At 35.8% G+C, this 21,672-nt stretch overlaps 1 protein-coding gene across 7 annotated transcripts in view; it reads right to left on the reverse strand.

The window, feature by feature from the left end:
- THADA (THADA armadillo repeat containing) overlaps positions 1–21,672 on the reverse strand; it is a 332,010-nt gene that overhangs the window by 243,570 nt on the left and 66,768 nt on the right. For 5 of the 7 annotated variants that reach the window (XM_072768179.1, XM_072768178.1, XM_072768175.1 and 2 more), the window contains exons 24-26: positions 8,636–8,768; positions 6,660–6,782; positions 5,650–5,763 (exon numbers count right to left, since the gene is read on the reverse strand). In XM_072768179.1, the coding sequence (XP_072624280.1) occupies positions 5,650–5,763; positions 6,660–6,782; positions 8,636–8,768 (370 nt within the window). The remainder of the gene's footprint in view (positions 1–5,649; positions 5,764–6,659; positions 6,783–8,635; positions 8,769–21,672) is intronic. The other 2 variants (XM_072768181.1, XM_072768180.1) reach the window with 1 other exon arrangement.

The raw sequence follows: 21,672 nt of genomic DNA on the forward strand, positions 1-21,672 counted from the left end.
TAAAAACAAACCTCTGACTAACCAAGAAGAAAGAAGAAAATAAGCAGTATCATGGGAATACCAAATGACATGACTACAGATATACCAGAGAATAAAGCAAAACTACTATAATACTACCCTAAATCAGTTTGAAGAATTAAGTCAAAATGAAAAATTTCCCAGAAAACAGAATTTATCAAAGCAAATTCAAGGAGAAATTTAAAAATTAGATAGAGGCTATCATTACATAAAGGAAATCAATAGATAAAAATCCTACCCAGACACCAAAAACAGAAAAACAAACCCAACCTATTAATTACCAAAAAAACCAGACCCATGTCATTTTATGTATAAGTTCTGCCATAATTCAAAGAATACATAATCCCAATTCATATAAACTACTAGAAGAAAAGACTCCCAAATTTATTTTATCAGTCCAAAAATAAAGTAAGGACAACCACTTTGGGAAAACGGTAATATCTACTAAAACTAATATACAACATACCAAATAACCGTTCCTAGGTATCTACTGAAAAGAAAGGTACATGAATGTTTACCATTAGGTATGTACAAGAATGTTCTTAAAAGTCCTGGATTAATAATCCAGATTAAAAAACTACACAAATGTTCGTCAACAGAAGAATGAAGAAGTTATATAATATTATATAGCAATGAAAATGAATAAATTACAACTTGGATAGATACGATAAACATAACATTGGTCAAAAGAAGCCATATCAAAAAAGTATATAATGGATGGTTTCATTTATTTAAAATTTTTAAAAAACAGGTAAAACTAAAACTAAGGTGTTAAAGTTAGAATAGTGGTTACCCTTGGGGAAAAGGTACTGATGAGAAGGGAACATGAGGAAACTTACAGGTACTAAAATGTTCTGTCTCTTGCTAGTTACAGAAGTGTGTTCACCTGTGGAACTTTACTGCGGTATACATGTGATTTAAACATAACTTTCTAAGGTTATAATCCAATAAAAATTTTACATAAAAAATAAGGACAGGGATGCCTGGATGGCTCAGTGGTTGAGCATCTGCCTTCGGCTCAGGGCGTGACCCTGGGGTAAGGGCATTGAGTTCCACATCGGGCTCTTTGCATGGAGCCTGCTTCTCCCTCTGCCTGTGTCTGTCTGTCTGTCTCTCTGTCATGAATAAATAAATAAAATCTTAAAAAAAAAAAAAAAGGACAGGTACAGCACAAGAAAGAGAATCCATAGGCCAACCTCATTTATGAATCCAGTGAAAATATGTAAAAAATATTTTTAAAGAGCCTTTAAGTGAATCTATCAATGTGTAAAAAATATTCATCATGTGAAAGTTGTGGGTTTGGTCTCTGTATGGGAAGATGGTATTGTATGAAAAATCACTATATTCATATTCGCAAAAATGTTCTATGACCAAAAATTAGAAAGATAAAACACATTTAAGCATTATTCACTGAGGATATTGTTATCCACAAAGAAAATCTAAAATCCAAAAGAATTTACGTAACATTAGTTGTAGTATAGCAATTGTTGGCGTGACTTTTTTTTTTTTTAAGAGAGTGCACAAGCAAGGGGAGTGGGAGACGGAGAGGGAGAGGCAAGCTTCCCAGCCAGGAGGGAGCCCCATGCAGGGCTCAATCCCAGAACCCTGAGATCATGAGCGGAAAGGAAGGCAGACACCCAAACGAGTCAACCCCAGTATCTTTTTGGATATTGAATTTTCCAGTTCATGAGCATGACTTTTTTCTCCATTTATTCAGATCTTCCTCTATGTCTTTCATTGTTTTTAAGAATAATTTTCTAGAAATCTTATAGATCTTTTGTGAGATTTAATTCCATATATTTTATAATGTTTGTAGTGATTACAAATGGTATTTTAAAGATTATATTGTATGTTGCTGGTGTGTATAAATACAATTAATTTTTTTGGTTATCGTTGTGCTTATATTCAATATAAAGTCATCTTTCCCAAACAAATCAATAAATTTAAATTCCAACCAAAATTCTAAAAGGGGTTGAACTTACCAAGCTGATTCTATACTTATATGGAAGTGCAGTTGAACAAATATAGCCAAAACAATTCCAAAGGGAAAAAAGGGAGATTCATACTACCAGATACCAAAACTTATTAAAAAGACAGTAATTAAAATAATGATATTGGCTCAGGGACAGACAGACTAGTAGACCAATAAAATACAGCACACAAACAGATATGCATATCAAAAAAAAAACAGTACATGAAAGATAGAACAGTGTTATAAATTAAGGGGAAAGGATATACTGTATCAAAAATGCTTGTATATTAATTAAGTAGAAAATAATAAAATTATTTTCTTATCTTATGCACAAACAAAAACAAATTACAGGTGGTATAAAGACAGAAATGTGAGAAGTAAAACTCTAAAACTTTAAAAAGAAATAAAAAAATATCATTCTGACCTTGGGGTATTTATTAATCAAGACCCAAATGCACAAGCCATAAAAGAAAAAGCTGACATATTCCATTTCGTTAAAATTTGAAACTGAATGAGAAGTCATCAGAGAGGGAGAAAAACCTTGAGACTCTTAGTTAACTACAGGAAACAAACTGAGGGTTGCTGCATGGGAGGTAAGTACGAGGATGAGATAACTGGGTGATAGGTATTAAGGAGGGCACATGATGCGATGAACAATGGATGTTATACATAACTGATAAATCACTGAACACTACATTTGAATACTATAAATATGATGTACTATAAATTGAATTTAAATTAAAAAAATAATAATAAAATTTAAAACTTTCATGCAATAATAGCATAAGCAAAGTGAAAGGAGAAGTCACAGATTGGGAGAAGGTATGTGTAACTCAAATAACCAGAAAGGAATATAGTTATCAGGAAAATCATTTTTTAAAGATTTATTTATTTATTTATTTATTTATTTATTTATTTGAAAGAGAGAGAGAGAGCAGGAGCAGGGATCAAGGGATAGTGGGTGTTGAGAAGGAGAAGCAGTCGCTCCGCTGAGCAGGGAACCCATGCAGGGCTTGATCCCAGGACCCTGAGATCATGACCTTAGCTGAAAGCAGACGCTAAACTGACTGAACTACCCAGGGGCCCCAGGAAAATCATTTTAAAACAGAAAAAACCCAACTCCTACAAGACAAAGACAAATAACCAGTTTAAGGTAGCCAAAAGTCTTTAAATGGGCAATTCACAGAAGTAATCCAGAAGACTAATTAATACAGGAAAAGATGTTAAAGCTAGCCAGGTATCAAAGAAATGTGAAATAAAACTGGGAAGCGCCATTTCACATGAAGCAGAATCCAGGTAGAAATTATGTACAGTGTAATACCATTCAGAAATTATAATAAACTTGGAATGCCTGGGTGGCTCAATCAATTAAGTGTCTGACTCTTGGTTTTGGTTTAGGTCATAATCTCCCAAACACGGGATCAGGCCCCTTGACAGGCTCCATGCTCAGCACGGAGTTTGCTTAAGATTCTCAATCCTTCTCCCTCTCCTATGCCCCTCCCTCCCCCATGTTCTCTCTAAAATCAATCGATCTTAAAAAAAAAAAACATTACAATGAACTTATGGACTTACAGCTCATTCATTGAAAAATAATGTTCATTGTAAACACCCCAACTATAAAAAGATGTACGGATGATACCATTTATGTTTAAAAAAAAAAAAGGGTCATAAAAGAATGCAAAATGGAAAAACTTGGCTTAGTGATTATAGCTGAGGGGGAAGAAAGGGGCACAAATTGTGGAGGACCCCACAGCACATATGATTCTATGTGCAATGTTTTACTTCTTTAGCTTGGAAGTGGTTTTATAGATGTTCACTGTTCACTGTACATTTTTATATGCTGAAATGTTTCACAGATACGTAATAAAAATAATAAGAAATACAACACAAAAGGGGAGAAGGAAAGCAAGTTATCAACTAATGCCTAGAAGGCTGGTCAGAGATGAAATTTTTAAATCTTACCAACCTAATAAAAATGACCACTAAAATGCCATGAATGATCTTTTTTTTTTTTTTTTTTTTAATTTATTTATGATAGTCATACAGAGAGAGAGAGAGAGAGAGAGAGGCAGAGACACAGGCAGAGGGAGAAGCAGGCTCCATGCACCGGGAGCCCGATGTGGGACTCGATCCCAGGTCTCCAGGATCGCGCCCTGGGCCAAAGGCAGGCGCTAAACCGCTGCGCCACCCAGGGATCCCGCCATGAATGATCTTGAAGCAGGGTAGGACAATAATCATCCAACACTCCTTAAAATCAAATTTCAGGGATCCCTGGGTGGCGCAGCGGTTTAGCGCCTGCCTTTGGCCCGGGGCGCGATCCTGGAGACCCGGGATCGAGTCCCACGTTGGGCTCCCAGTGCATGGAGCCTGCTTCTCCCTCTGCCTATTCTCTGCCTCTCTCTGTGTGTGTGTGTGTGTGACTATCATAAATAAATAAAAATTTAAAAAAAATAAAAAATAAAAATAAAATAAAATTCCATTATTTTCATATGTTCTCATAAAAAAAAAAACAGCACTTCTCTTTTTAAGTGAGAGTCTAGGAAAATGGAACCAAATTATATTTTTCACATTTTGCTGGGGGAAAAAAATCTAAAATTAATAATTTCTGAAAGGTGATTAGCAACATTTTAAAAGTTGTAGAGAAATGAGGATATTTTACATCTTATAGTCATAGGCCAGAAAGTGGCATATGCTAATAAACCCCATTCTTTCCCACTAGTCACACTCTGGCCCACAGGCTCCCCTTTAACACCTCCCACAGGCTCTTTAAGTAAAACCACACGTATGTATGTACGTATTATACTTGATTGACACGTCAGCTCTTCTGTTCCCTGACCTAGTCTGGGCCTCCTACAGTTGGGTAGGAAAGTCCTACTACAAAGCATTTACTAAGAAAACTTAGACAAGGTGTCCTTGAAGATATTCACCATCACGGAGTGGAGGGGAGCTGCAAGGATACCTACCTCAATTTCTCACTCATATACACATACACCCCCACACACACACTTAACCCAGCTGTAGCAGTGATTAAAAGAGACTGAATATAAGCTAAAATTAAAATATGAATATACCAAAAGTTAGATACTTCATTTTAGGGAAAGATCAGCTACTGAATTACAACATGTACAGCAACTCAAAGAAGCACACGGGAAATTTAAAAGTGATAGCACATTCATTTAAAAACTTTTACTTTTTTTTAAAGATTTTATTTATTTATTCATAGAGGCAGAGAGGGGCGAGACACAGGCAGAGGGAGAAGCAGGCATCATACAGAGAGCCTGACGTGGGACTCGATCCAGGGTCTCCAGGATCACGCCCTGGGCTGCAGGCAGCGCTAAACCGCTGCGCCACCAGAGCTGCCCCTTAAAAACTTTTAGATGCAAGAATAGTATTATAAAATACCTTATCTAAGTTGGATGTTTTTACCAGAGTTTAAAAATAGTTCATTTTGGTTAATATATATCAAGTAAAGCAATGGTTTATTTTGTGGACAAGAAAGGCCAAGAAAACAAATCAAAACAATCCAGATCAAGCTTCAAATGCCTGTCCTATTTTCGAGAATTTTGTATCTTTAGCAGATACTTTTTTTTTTTTTTTTTGTACAACAAAGATTTAAAATCACTTCCTTCTTAGCAGGCTTTGTATATTTCCATTATTACCTGGGGGACTGTGCTCTGTGAGTCATCTGTAGGTCCAGCCAAGGAGATTAACTCTTTCATTGTTATTTTTAACAAATCCATTTTGCCTTTCTTAGGTTCAGATGCCAATAGCGCCTATGGAAAAATAAGGCAAAAATTAATGGGGATCTTATTTTACATATACCTATTTGCTATTTCCCAGCATCAATCCCAAAGTGCAAAATCCCCCTATAAAAATAGGAGGTATCAAGTAAGTTAATTAAGCCACGTGGCCTTGGGCAAGTAGCTTAACCTCTCCATCCCTTAGATTCTTCATCTGTAGAATTCAATGAGACTGATATCATGGAATCTCTAAGGTCATTTCCGGGTTTGCTGGTTAACTGTATAATTTTAAGAGGTTGAGGGAATAGCTCTTATTGACAACTCTTTTAGGACCATAACTAGGTGGCAGGTCTCAGATACAATAAGCAAGTCTGTTTTTATTTTTTATTTTTTTAAAGATTTATTTATTTATTTATTCATGAGAGACACAGAGAAAGAGAGAGGCAGAGACATAGGCAGAGGGAAAGGCAGGCTCTTCCCAGGGAGACTAATGCAGGACTCGATCCTAGATCCCAGGATCATCACAACCTGAACTGAAGGCAACCACCCAACCACTGAGCCACCCAGGCATCCCCATTTTTATAATATATTTACCAACAAGAAAAATCTCCTTTATTTAAAAGACAAAACACACACACACACACACACACACACACACATACACACACAAAACCTGTGGATTAAATTTCTAGCAAGAATTTGGAAACTCCCTGGAGATTGATCAATTATTTAATTCTTTACTAAAGAGTCTCTTCTCCACCTTGGAGTACTATCAAATTGTAGCACAGGAAGCTTCCATGGAGCTAAAAAAAAAAAATACTACAAACTCCAAAGGAGTCCCATATTTGTATTTCTAAGAGCTGCTTGTTTACTTTGTGTGTAACATTTTTTCAGTATACAATAAACATAAAAATAGGATATTAAACTACCTGAGGCAATAAAAAGGAATGAAGCAACATGGATGGATTTTGAAACATGCTAAGTAAAAGAAACCAGACATGAAGGCCACACATTATGATTCCATTTATATGAAATGTCCAGAATAGGCAAATCTATAGAAACAGAAAATAGATTAGTGGTTGTATAGAATTAAGAGTAGGAGTAGCAGTGATTATTTCATTTGTACGTAGCTACTAGCTCCCAAGAGTGAAAGTTTCAAGCTACTCTGCATCTTTGGAGATTTTTATAATCCATGAAAGAAGAATACCCAAAATAGATAAATTTAAAAGAGAATTTTATCATAGTATGTTTAAGCTCAGAAAACATATACACTATTTTTCTAATGACCACTCAAAAAAACTTCATTATCTGCACAAAAGATAAGTTCATTAAGTAGGGCAGTTTTTCTCCATAGTTAACACTAAGTAGAGGTTTCCATGAGAACATAACTTACAGGTAGGTTATACTATAAGGAATGGGACCTCTCTGATTTTTCTTATAATTTAGATTTTACTCAACTAACATAAATAAAGGTATATGCAATTACTGAAATGTCTCCTTGGAATCATAGTTTTTTTTCTGTCAAGAACTGTGTGCATAGTTATAACACTCTTCACAAGGATGGGCTAAGAAAGTGCATGTCCTGACTGCTCTGTCACTGTGACTAATATTTAGTGTGAAATGGGAACCAGAAGTGGAATAAGGATAGCATAAACATGCAACTAGACCTTGCTACTGTATTAACATTTGTCCTCAGACGAATGATGCAAAAACATGAATGAAGTCAGAATGAATTACAGGCAGAACATGAACCAAACTGATATCAGATCAGAGAGGAGTTCATTCCTGAAAGTCACCAAAATTCATCCAGCAGAACTACCTCAATGATCTCTGGATCAAATCAACCACCTCTGTAAGTGCTGTCCATTGTTACCAGACAACAATGACTTTGGAAATTTGAGGAAGGAATAAGAAAAAGAAGGAAAAAAACATAGGTAGGGGCATTAAAAAAAAAAAAAAAAAAAGATTTCATTTCACTTATTTTTATTGCTTTTATTATACTGCCCCCATTCCTGGACTATATCTTACTGAATATTAAACAAAGGCCTTTTAGGTTCGGGTCTGATTTAGTATATGAGGGCTCTGGTTTTTATTCACTGCATTTATGAGAGTGACAGCCTCTTAATTTCAACACTGTGGAAATAAAATGTTTTTGTATCAACTAGTAATATCTGGGCATGCTGATATGTAGTGTTCTTTAAGGTATAATGTTAAATGAAAAAAAAGCAAGGACAAAACAGTGTGTATAATGTTTTCTTCTGCATTAAAAAAAGAAAACACACTCACACATACCCATTCAATCAGGCTGCTTGGGCTTCAAGTAAGTCTTAACTCTGCTCACACTATCTCTGGGGCTTTTAGAAAGTTAACTTGACTTTCCTAAGCTTCTTAGATAAGTTTCTTCATCTACAATATATGGATGATCAAAGGACATATCTCATAGGGCTTGAGAAGGATTACATAAGATATTATATGTGAAATAACCACTTATAATTGTTAGCTACTACTAGGATTAAAATTATTTTGCACATGGGACATTTTATGGAGGGATTAAAAAGAAACTGTTAATACTGGTTGCTTACAGAGTCTTAAGGGTCCTGAAATAACAGAAAGACTATTTTTTCTAATTCAACAAAAAAGGCAACATGTATACTTCCTAGAAGTGAGGCGGAAATCTATACCACTCTCTGTTCATATTACAAGACTGATCTTGTAGAGGGTTTGTTCCAAGAACAAATCTCTCATGGGAACACATTGTTCACACATACAACAAAGCCACAAATGCTATAGCACTTAAAAGACAGAGCTGTCCCTTATACAATATGCTAACTCACACATCAAGGAGATTGTCAAAAGACAAAACAAATTATCAAAAGACAAACAGCTATATCCCATGAATAGGTACCTGTATGTAGAAAGGAATTCCAGCACTGCGCCTTGTAGCACAGAGTTTAGATGAAGGATCACTGCATTTAATTTCCTCTAAAACATTCCATAACCACTGTTCTGGTAGCTTTTGCAAACTCACATTGGGGCACCTAAAAGGCATATATAAAGCAAACATTTGGAATAATCAAGTACCAGAAGGTAAAAGTACAAACTATTGATACACATCAACACTGTTAGAAAGGAATAAATATTCTTAACATTTAGAAGGAGGGAAACTAAAAATTGTCTCTTTCTACTTTTCACTCCCTTTCCTCTTTATTATAAGTCTTAAGATTTGAAGCTACTAAAGATTCCACCTCCTACAAAAGCATATAAAGCATGTGTCTTGTCTGCAAAATAAGCTTTAATACCATGGCTTATACCCAGTCAAAATGTTTTGGTGTTCTGACATTAATTAAATTCTTATAATCTATACTGCAAAACTCAAGATTTCCAACAAAGAGAATATAACTTTGTTATAATTTATGTTCTATCTTTATAAAGATTATTTATATTAAAAAAACACATATTAAGGTATATTTTAAGGTATATTTTAATAATCACTTCCATGTCTTTCAAAATGATGTGGCCTACTACAAAATTTTCAACAAGATCCTATGGAGAATTAATAAAGCAAGTTGGCATAAACAATTTGAGGTTATTTGGACATTCCTGTTAGTGAGATTCTGCTCTATTATATTTTTATTCTAGAGTGCTTAAGAACATTTTGTTTAAAAAATTTTTTTAACCTTATGCCTTACTAGATTTTATAACATTACCTTAAGAAACAGTATATCCAGTGGTAGATGGACAATTATTTTAGGAGGATTGTAATTAGATTTAACTAAAATTAATACATGAAAATAAAGAGATAAAGTCCAAAGAAAAAATATTTTCTTACATTGTGGAAGACATTCTGTAGAAAGATAACTGATTTCTAATTTGCAGTGAGAATTAGATCTCTCAGAAACACATGTGGGATTTTTTTTCTTATTCTAGTTTGATATAAGATAGACAACTTCAGTTTCTAATTAAATATTCCAAATAGCAATTCAATTTAGTTGCACAAAACAAAATATATGTAAATACTACTACTCTGAAAGACTTTTTTCTAAGTTTGGCATGGGCCTAAAAATATTATTTCAGCCATAAATGTTACAATCAATCTCCCCACTCCCACCAAGCTTTGTGATTTCAAGTTTTCTTTTCACATGGCTTACAAAATTCATCCCACCTGTGCTTCATCCCACTCAGCCACCAAAACCAGCCATCAACAATCTGAACTACAGAAATAAAAGAGATCCAAAGGCATAAGAACTAAATGCAAAGTGTGAACCTTGTTTAGATTCTAACTTGCACAAAACCAATGCAAAAAAGATATTTTCAAATAACAGAGGAAATTTACATGTACTAGATATTATACGACACCAAGGAATTATTTATAGGCTGTGTCAGGACATGAGAGAAAGTGTCCATATTGTTTAGAGATCCACACTAAAAAGTGTCTAGGAGGGAAAATAATAAATGAGGAATGTACTTTATAACACTTCAGTAAGCCATAATGAAAGGTATAGATGAAGCAAGTGTGGCAAAAAATTCTGATAAATGTTGAGTCTGGGTGATGGGCAAAGGTGGTTCATTTTATTATTCTCGCTACTTTTATATATTTATATATATGTATGTTTGAAATTATATGCTTTATATATTTATATATTATGTATGTCTAAAATTTACATTTGAAACTTCTCATAATAAAAATCCATTTGTGTAATATTTGAAATTTTTATAATAAAAATAGTCCTCCTGCATCTTTATATTCATAAGAATTGAAGTTACTATTGTTGGATTTGTATCTTTTAAAAATTAAGATAAATGCCTTGAGTTTCATGGAATCATCTTCTAGTTTATTACTAACATTGCCAGCATGGTATAATTCTCATACAGTTACTCAATCAAAAACTGAAATCCAAATTTCCCAGAGCTCTTAAATGCTGATGATATGGTTATAGATTATAATCTTCCTTTGCTCATTCTTCAGTCTTTTAAGTATATTTGGGTTAATTTACTCCGCAATGGGTAAACAGAGAAAAGAAAAGGAAAATCAAAGCAAAAGACATCTTTTGTGATGTAATCCATCCAAAAAATTGGAGTCACAGAGGTAAATAAAGTAAAAACTACTTGATCTAAGATTACATATAGATTTCATTTACCTGTTATTTTCCCCACCACAGGGCCATTGGGAATGTAGGACTGGCTTATAGATAATGTTGCAGTCTATGGTCAAGTCTTCTATAGGGATTGACTATATAGGAAAAACTAAGAGGGAAAAGGAACTGTAAGAAAGAAGGGGTATTTTCCTATTTCCTTATTTTCTTTTCAAGTGACTAAAATACGAGTACAATAAATACTAGCTCAGTAATGCTCCTCAACACTGCCCATGAGCCTCGCCTGAGCCTCCTAGACCTAGCACACAGAGGTTCTAGCAAAACCAACCAATCTGAAAAGTGTAGGCAGGTCTGAGATGAGACCAGGCCACCTCACCATGCATCATCCTTCCTTGCCTGAATTTACAAGGGTTCATGACTGTTAACAAATCTTGATCTAATTCCTTTTCCATCTTAATAAAATATTCCAGCGTGAGTCTAACCTTAAAATTTTTTCCACATTCCTATAGCCTTCTGTTTTAGCAAGGCTGTATACTTGCCGGTCCCCATTCTAACACACATGCTACACACACACACACACACACACACACACACACACAGAGGCACATACACATACTCTCTCCATATTCCCAACTAAGCATTTGTTTATGATCTCCACACTTATCCCTATTCATTCAAATCAATAAAACTTACTCCAAATATTATATCTCACAAGGACATTTCCTTTCTTAAAGTCTCTAATGTATTTCAAGGAACTAGACACAAGGTATACAGGGGGTCAGTACAGGGGTGGATTTGAGCTGGGCTCGGAGGATGTGCAGGCAGAATGGTGGAAGGCCCAGATGTGTAGGCTTGGCGAAGCAGGAAAGGAGGAAATAGTTGTTTCAGGGCCCAGAGGCAATTCCCTAATTTAGATTCTTGGCTATCATACCTATAAACAGCTAACCAATTGATTTATTCCCTTGAGTGTTGCACACTAAGACTAAATGCTCCTTGTTAATTTGGGGAATTGAAAACAAAGGTTAGTGAACACTCAAAGAGGTCAAGGCTGGCAAAGTACCCTCACCAGAGTCCTCTCTGGCTCACTCCCAAGGATACAGGAACCTCAGGAGCTCTGGGAAATGCTCAAGGCACCAGCTCCTCCCATCTAGTCCACATAGTATCTTGATCTGGAATTCCCTAGGATCACCAGATTTTCTGTAGAATCCTTCAGTTGTCTGGTTTTCAATTTAGACTTTGCACTGTACCCTATTTCTCTGATTCCCTAGCTTCCTAGCTCTGCATCTCTCCCAGGCCAGTCCTGTCCCCACAGCCACACAAGAAAATTAGTCCAATAATAGAATTCCTACCCTTCTTACTAAAATGAAACATGCTATATTTTAAACTAAATGAACTTACAAGTTTTGTTTAAATTGTCACACCGAAAATATATTTGCCTGCCACTAAGGAAAGAAAAATAAACATTTACTCAATGTTATTATACATCAGATACAACACTAGACTTTTCACATCTTATCTTACTTTGCAACAAACAAGTCTGTGAAAAGGTCTGATTTTCCCCAACGGCCAGGTGGGAGAGTACATGACAGTGGCTAGGAAGACAGACTACAGAGCCAAGTTATTTAGTTTAGAATCCTCACTCTGCCACTTAATAGTTGTGTGATCCAGAACAAGTTATGAAACCTCCCCATTTTTTACTTTCCTCTTTTATAAAATGAAAGGTTTTTTTTTTTTTTGGGGGGGGGGGGTGAGATTAAATTAGTTTGTCCTGGTGAAGTATTTAATATGTACTGAACAGGTTTTCTAAAATTATTACCTATCAGTGGGGTGACTGGCTGGCTTAGTCAGTGGAACATGTGACTCTTGATCTTGGAGTTGTAAGTTTGAGCCCCACTTTGGATGTAGAGATTACTTTAAAAAGTAAGATCTTAAAAAATAAAATAATTATTATTATGAGAAAAGCAAGCTTTAAAGAATTTCAATTGAACTGATAGAGATGGAACTGTTGGTTTACATTTTAACAAGGCATGCCCCCCAAAACATATTAATAATAACCAAAATATTCAAATAGAACCCCAAAACCAACTGAGGTCAAAAACAAGGTAATTCTCTGAGTAAAACAGAATAGAAATGCAAAGAAGCAAGAGTGCTGATACCAGAGATCTGTTGGGGTTACAGCTCTGAAAGGAGCAATGATGGCCAAGAAGTCAGTTCCTGAAGGGTAACTCACCTCAGGCCCAGGAAGTGGGAAATTTTAGGGCTTCCTCTCCCATGAAAGGAAGTTGGAGAAAGGCTATTGCCAGAACTGCAACAGTAGGAAAAGTCACGGGCCCAGGGAAACCCCAAACCAGGCTGACTACTAGCTTGATGACCAGATCTGTAATATTCCCAGTATAACTTTGGGTGGGAGACGAGACCCAAAATGCCACTATCTAATCTAGTTTCTCTGATGGAGAAGAATGAGCCAAAGGAAAATAAGTAGAGACCAAAAAGACTCCCAATTAGATAGTCAGTAAATCAAAATTTAAAACACAGAGATGTTTTATATGAAGAAAATCAATTTTAGGGGATCCCTGGGTGGCTCAGCAGTTTAGCGCCTGCCTTTGGCCCAGGGAGCGATCCTGGAGTCCCGGGATCGAGTCCCACGTCGGGCTCCCGGCATGTAGCCTGCTTCTCCCTCCTCCTGTGTCTCTGCCTCTCTCTCTCTATGTCTATCATAAATAAATCTTTAAAAAAAATCAATTTTAAAAAGCAGTAATTTGAACATAAAGTCAATCCATATGAAACTTATTTTTATGGAACAGTCTGACAAAGACTTTAAAATAACTGTTACGAATACTCAAGAGATAAGGAATAACTTCTATTTAAAAAGAGGAAGAAATTATGAAAAATGGGGTTGGGGGAGGCCTGGGTGGCTCAGTCGGTTAAGTATCTGACTCCTGATTTCAACTCAGGTCATAATCTCAGGGTTGTGAGATGGAGTCCTGAGTCAGGCTCAGTGCAGAGTCTGTTTGAGATTTTCTCTCTCTCTTCCTCTGTCTCTCCCCTGCTCATACTTACTCTAACTAACTAAATAAAATCTTTATGAAAGAAAAAGATACAGGAAACACTGGAAATAAAAATGTACTTCCAAAAAAGGTAACAGATAAGATAAAGTCTAGAGAATTAATGACTCAGACAACAGTTTTCCAGGAAATATACCCAGAACATTACAGAGAAAGAAGACAAAAACACAAAATATATATGTGCACACATATATGTATGTGTGTACATACATACACATGATAGCTCCAGAGAAACCAATATACTTTAAGCAAGGTTACATAAAGTGGGAATGTCAAAAGAAAAATACTCTAAGAAATATCTAGAAAATTTCCAGAATTGAATAAAGTCACAAGATCTTAGATTTAAAGTATATTCCAAGTACTCATTCCAAGTAAATAAACTCATACCTAGGCATGTCACAGTGAAATTGTGACTAAGAAAACCTTAAAAGCAAAAAAAAGAAAAAAAGAAAACCTTAAGAGCCACAGGAGATGAAAGAAAAAATAGGATACCTTACAAGGGAAATCAATTTTACCAAAGACAAGTTTCTCACTGGCAATAATAAAAGACATAGTATCTTCAAAGCACTGAGAGAAAATAACTGTTAACCAGAATTCTATACCCAGCTAAACTACATTCAAAAGTAGAGGTAAGGGATCCCTGGGTGGCTCAGCGGTTTAGTGTTTGCCTTCAGCCCAGGGCGTAATCCTAGAGTCCCAGGATCGAGTCCCACATCGGGCTCCCTGCATGGAGCCTGCTTCTCCCTCTGCCTGTGTCTCTGCCTCTCTCTCTCTCTCTCTCATGAATAAATAAATAAAATCTTAAAAAAAAAAAGTGGAGGTAAGATAAAGACAATTTGAGACAAATAGTAAGTTGGCCTCCCAGAGATCCTCATGAAAAGAAAATTCTAAAGAACATGCTTCTGCAAAATTAAGTAGACCCAGAGCAGTCTCAATCTTGAGGTATCTATTAGACACACCTCAAGCTCAACATACCCCAGACTAAACTGATGGTCTTCCTCTAAAAATCTACTCTGGCCACAGTCTTCCCCAACATATCATATGAAAGATACATCTAGGTCAAAAGTTTCAGGATCATCTTTTCTCTTTTTTTTTCTTTCTCTCTCTCAAATACCAAATCCAATCGGTCAATATATCCTGTCTATTCTGTTCTACCTTCAAATTACATCCAGATTCAGATCACTGTTCCCATCCCCACCAGTCTTCAAAAGCCATCATCACCTCTTTCTTAAATTACAATAAAACTGTAACCTCCTAACTGGTCTCTCTGCTTTTATTTTTATAGTCTATTCTCAACCCAGCAATCAAAGTAATCCTTTAAAAAAAAAAAAAAAAAAAAAAAAAAACAAAGTAATCCTTTTAAAAGGCCAGATCATAACACTCCTCTGTTCACAAACCCTCCAAAGGCTCTATTTTACTCAGAATACAAGCCGAAGTCCTTACTACATCTTATAGTATCTAGTCCTCATTACCTCTTTGATCTTATCCTCTACAATTCCTTTTCTTATTCTACTCTGGTCACAAATTGTTTGCCTGCTGCTCCTTAAATACTCTAAGTTCATGCCTCTCAAGACCTTGGCACCTGACCTTCTCTCTACCTGGAACAGTCTTCCTCCAGCTATACGATTGTTGATTAGTTCACCATATTTACCAGTACATTCAAATCTTTAATCCTAGTTTTTAAAATCAAGTTAAAAAAAAAAGAAATTAAATAATTTCTCCAACATTAAAAGGCTTGTAAGTGACAGAGGGAGAATTAAAATGTAGATTGACACCAAAGCCCTTACTTGAAGGTGCTTGTCCTATATTCAGTTCTGTATCTGCTGCAACCTGCCCATGACAGATATACTATAAACCCTCTATTCTTTGCTTCAGTGGATTTCATTCATTCATTTGGGAAAAAGATCTACTAAGTATCTAGTAGTTTGCCTGGCACTATGCTATGCCCAGGAAAGGGAAAAGAAAATAAAAATTCCAAATCACACATAATTCAGAAAGCATGTTCCTGTGACTTTGGAATGTATTATCAGAGTATATGGATTTTAAGAAATTTACCTTCCTAATCACGTTTTATTCAGGTTATCCCTCAGATTGATTTGAATCCCTGAACATATACTATCAGGGTGGGGGGTTAGAGTTGTTTTAAACAAACTGAGTGATACGGATGGAAAGCTAGCTGGAGAATTAAAACATCCCACAGAAAAACCACAGGAGATAACTATTTGTAACTGCCTTGACGCGAGCTCTGTCTCACTCATTCTGGAAGTATTCCAATTCCCTTGGACAACTGGGAACATTTATGACTGTTAATAAACTTTCCTACATTAACTGAATGACTCACCACTGGCTTAAAGAAATTATTTCACCTGCAAACACAAAGCAACTAATTTCACATTTTAAATGCAAAGTACATTTAAATCCAATATACAAAACAAAATTCCCAGAAAATTATCAAGACTCAATTGCCAGGAAAGTAATTATATGTAACCTCAATTGAGTAAAGGTCAAGCCTTTGACAATATCTTCATTTCCCAAATAATACTTTATTTACCAAGCTGTTATCACTAAGGGCACAAGAAGGAAGAAAATCCTTTCCTTTTCCCATAAACATAGACTTCCATTTTGCCAGGTGTAAGAGCAATTCCAAATGAAACTTCATTCAACTAAATAAGTTACTGGCTTGAGAAAAATGAGTGCCAATGAAAATAAAGCTATTTATTTACTAATTGTTAATAAACTTTTACCCTACTATGCTTCCTCATTACACTTTATTTTTATTTGCTAATAATTTAAATGATTCTAAATGAAAAAAAAAGGAGTTTATTTGGGGGGTCAAAAACCAGAATTTGTTCCCAATCCTGATACAAAGCCAATGATGCATGTTTACTCAAGTTGAACATCATCAGTCATAACCACCATCTGAGTGAAAACAGTTACGAACAATAATTTCAAAAAATAACACTCTTAGCCTGGCTATTGAAAATAGCACACTTAGAATCCTCGAATTGTGCATATCACATCAGAGTAAATGATACACAGGCAACCATGGAGGTAATAATTGGTACTGGTCTGATATCCAAAATAAGACTTTGATTCCTTCATACAGATGAAAACAAAGGAAACTGAAAAACACGTACCTAATTACACTTAAACAAACAAAAATAGAGTGAGGATTTCAGGGAAAGTAGAAGGATAACCTGATAATTTAGAATCATCTCCAAATGTCTACCATATTAATGCTGTCATGAGCAATTCCAGTTTTCTCACTCACTCAAGTTCAAAGTTTTGTAAAGCAAAGCTTTAGCTGCTTACAATATAAAATCAAGTTTGACTGTTGACTTTGAACTGGAGTGGGGGCGCTACACCCTTACACTTGGGGCAGCATACCATTTAGGTTTAGAAGAGAAAAATTACCCACAATGTAAAAGGAAATTTTTGCTTTCACAAGCTTCATGCTTTAAATATTCCATGTACTGGGGAGCCTGGGTGGTTCAGTAGATTAAGCATCTGCCTTCAGCTCAGGTCATGATCCCAGGGTCCTGGGATTGAGCCCTGAGTCAGGCTCCCTGCTCAATCTTTTTCTCCCTCTGCTCCTCTCCCCACTCATGCTCTCTCTCTCAAATAAATGAATAAAATATTTTTTTAATAATAAATAAATATTCCATGCGCTAGCCAAAAATCATCCACTGATGACACCAAACAAATGGATCTAAGATTCCAAGTACAGGGTAAGAAAAGAGTCAAGAGGAGAATAAAAACAGCATGGAGAGATATAGCATACTTTACTTTCTGGCAACAAAAACGTTATCTCCATTTATTTTACACATTCATGTTGTTTCTCACATGTCCTATTCTAGCTCCTCTGTCTTTTTCTATATATAACCCCATAACGCACACTATGTATCTTATTTGTTGATGATCTTAAAGCTACTTACTGGGATCCATATATATTAATGTTTGCACAATTCTCAAGATACCTTTTATTTTTATATCCATGTGACTGGAGACTCTCAGAAAAAAAAAAAAAAAAAAATATCCCAGGGCATAAAATCCAGAGTCCTTATCCTAGGATTCACAAAATCCTAAATATTTGGAATAAGCTCATTCAACTTCATCTTACTGCTGAGAAAGCTCTTCCCAGAAAGCTGCTGCTGCTTGTCCTTCAAGCCTTGCATAAAGGAAAAGACATGCTTCCTTTCCTTAAATGCTTCCTTTCCATAAAGGAAGACATACTTCCTTAGCATAAAGGAAAGAGACATTTTTCCTTACCACCAAACTTTATCACATCAAATTACCTATTACTATCTGATAGTTTTCTTACTAATTTCTAAATGTCCTTTAACATGGAGTTATCTATAAACTCCATACCAGGGACACTCTCTGTCTTCTCTACTTGTCTCTGCCTGCCACCCAATTAGGAACTCAATAAATACCTGTTGAAGAAATGAACAACCCATAACTTAGCAACTCTGTTAAGGGTGCCTTTCTAAAAAACCAGGTTGACAAAGAAAGGAGGGGTATGGTAACTGGAAAGGAAAACATGAACAAAAGTGTTTTCCAATGATAAGAGGTGCCACCATTAAAGCCAGAGGTAACCCTGATTATTCTTCTCATCACCTGGGACAGAAAGCTCAGCAAGTACAATGTTTTCTTGACCCTTTCATTTCTGCCTTGTAGATCATCTAGTTTACTTCTCTAATCCCAAAGATTCAAATGCTGGGCTCCAAGTTCCTCTAAGAACAAGAACCATGTCTTATCAACATTTTTTCTATGATGTCTGCCCATCACGATTTCTTATATATAACAGGTGATCAATGAAGCTTTTGTTGAACTGCTACACCCTGAAGCAATATGAAGTTACAAAAAAAGTTGGATTCTAGTGCTAGTTCAACTGGTCACTAACTAGATGTGTGGCTACGGACAAAGCACTTGATTTTTTAGTGCCTAAAAATGAAAATAAAAGAATTAAAAAATTGCTTTGAAATTCAATGAGACATTATTACCTGGGTTCCTGTTCCAAATAAAAGCAAGCTCTGACTCTAAATTACATTAAGTACCCAAAGCTCCTGATAAGAATGTCCCCCAACTAAAAAAAAAAAAAAGAGAGAAAGAATATCCCCTAAAACACTGAGCCCCATCATGGCCTTAGTCCTTTGTTCAGGTCTTAATTCTACAGAGTTAAATGTTTTGACTTCAGATTCTAGTAATTTTCTCTAAGTTCACAGCAACTCTCTGGCCCACCACATCATACTCTCAATGGTCAAACAGAGAGTTTCTAACACAACATCTGGTACACAGTAGAGATTCAAAAAATCTTTTATCAAACGATTAGGCAAAGACAACTAGTGTTGATGCCAGAGGCTGCACATTAGCTGTGCCTTCAGTTAGGCAGATAATTGGAACAAAACAAAACAGGTGTAGAAAAGGAGGGCTGGAAGTTTAAAGCTTCTAATGGTGAAGCCACTGTGCCTATAAAAACACAATAGCCTAACCTAGAGCTCTGAATAGTCAATGAACCTTCTGTCTACTCTCCAGCAAGGAAAGATGACTTTCTAAGGAAGTGATTTCAAAACTCGAGTTGCTGGTCCTATGATAATGAAGGAATTGAGAGGTACAAATGGAACCATGCAAGGCTCCCAAGAACAATGCAACAACTCTAGTTATTTGTTTTGGTTCCTCATTATACCCTCCAGAGGTCAGCAAGGAAAAGGGAAAGGTTCTTGAGTGAAGCAGTCCTTGGTTCTCTGTGCCAGCCAGCTCTATGCAATCCCAGCCACGGCCATGGGGAATTCCAATCCAGCGTTTGCTAGCAAAGGCCTCTCCACTCAAAGAACGGCATCCTCTTCCTCTGAAGGATCATTTGTTTTATTTCATTTCCATGTCAACTTAATACAAAATACACAATGTCTTTAAGTCTTGAGTACATCATACAAATTGTAACATTCTTACAAGGGATTCAAGGTTCTTCATAAAAACCTCTCATTAAATGTCATTAATCCACAAAATACTCCTAAGAGATGGTTTACCAGTTCTAAAGGATGTTTACTAAAAATGATCCAACTTCCCCCAATCTTTCATGCCCTCTATCAGACTAGACTTTCCCAATCAGAAACTAGAGCAGCACTGTACAATGAGTAGGACACTCAGAGCTGAAAGACACCCGAGAAAGCTGAACCCTCTCATTTCATCAGGGAGGACACATGACCCAAAGAGGTTAAATAGCTTTCCTCTTGTCAACAAAGCTGGTAGATGGAGCTCAGCTCCAATTCATACCTCAATATTCTTTCTTCTAAACACAGAAGAAGGTGGTGGTTGAGAGCATGGGGTGGGAGGAATCAGATCATTCTGATTATCCTGTTCAACAGTGTCCAAAAAAAAAAAAAAAAAGACTGCCGTGGGTAGGAGATGTTTTTTGGTTTTTGTTTTTCCTACGTTAAGGGGCTATGGCCTGAATCTCTACTAAAAGTAAGAGAAATGAAGAGGGCAGGCCATCACTACTGTTTAGGCCTTTGTGTTGTCTTGAACAAATCACTGGAGCAAATTATTGTTCCATAAGCAGATTAGTCCACTTTCTATCCACAAGGCTATCTCACTCATAGTGGATAAGTATTCTAAGATAAGCATAAAACCCGCAGACTGAAATCAAATTATATATGCTGTATACCCAACTAATTGGTCATTAGACTATTTTGTGCCAGTAAATCAGGTTCCCTGGCTACAAAGTGGCTTTCCGATGGCTTCATCCGTCCACCTAAGTATGCTAACACAGTTATTTTTTGTTGAGTTCTGATTAGTTTTATTACTATTGTTAATTGAGAAATGTTATCTTCATTTCCTCAAACTCTTTCAGTATGGTTATTTTTCCTAACTTAGAGATTTTTCCCAATCTCCAATTATTTCATAAGCTAAATTCTCTATTCATTCTCTGGTCAAGTATTATGTTTATTATTTCAAGGTTCATGTTTATTATTTCAATTAAACTAAACAGTGACAGATGTCTGTGAAGGTTGTGTGCATGTGCACACACATTTTAAAAAGGTAACATAACCCTGAAGCATGGAGAAACTTTAAGCCTGAAAAATGATTTGCCCAAATGAGATCCAGTGAGAAAGCTACATATCAACAGAAGTCATCTTAACCTCCCTCACCATCATCAAATATTGTTGAGGTTTACTGCAGGCTAAAACATCAGGGGGCTATTTTGAAGACTGAGCTTCAGGCACAAGCAGTAACAACAGTGACCAAATCTAAATTGAATTACCAATAAGAAGGCCATAGGGAAAGGGCAAGATACAGTGGATTTTAAAAAGTGGTTATAAGGGCAGATTAGATTGTTGGTTCCCTTAATATTTAATATAACCATTCTCTGAGATCAAGGAGAAAAATGAATATTGAAAACTTTGGGACTTTACTAACAGAGCTGAGATAGAGGTTACTCACTGAGAACAAGAGTTCTCTGTTATTATGTCTAAATGACTCAGTATTACTATAAGAACTTTAAAAACAAGTTATTCAAAGTTCCAGAAAGAAGGTAATACCTGACTCAACTATGGAGTGGGCTTAAAAATAAAAATTCAAAGGCCGAAAACCAAAGACACCAAGATTTAGAATTTAAATGTTAAGACACCCTAGTTTTCCACAAATCCTTTCAATCTGCTACAGAAATGGGAAATTTAAAAGATTTCCTCTCTATATAAAGAATAAGTATGGTTTTCCAGAGTAGACTGTAACTTAGTTATTCTTTATTTAATTATTAATGTTTTAAATAAAATTCATAGGGCACT

The sequence above is a fragment of the Canis lupus genome, chromosome 11 (genome assembly GCF_048164855.1).
Source record: "Canis lupus baileyi chromosome 11, mCanLup2.hap1, whole genome shotgun sequence".
Taxonomy (NCBI): domain Eukaryota; kingdom Metazoa; phylum Chordata; class Mammalia; order Carnivora; family Canidae; genus Canis; species Canis lupus.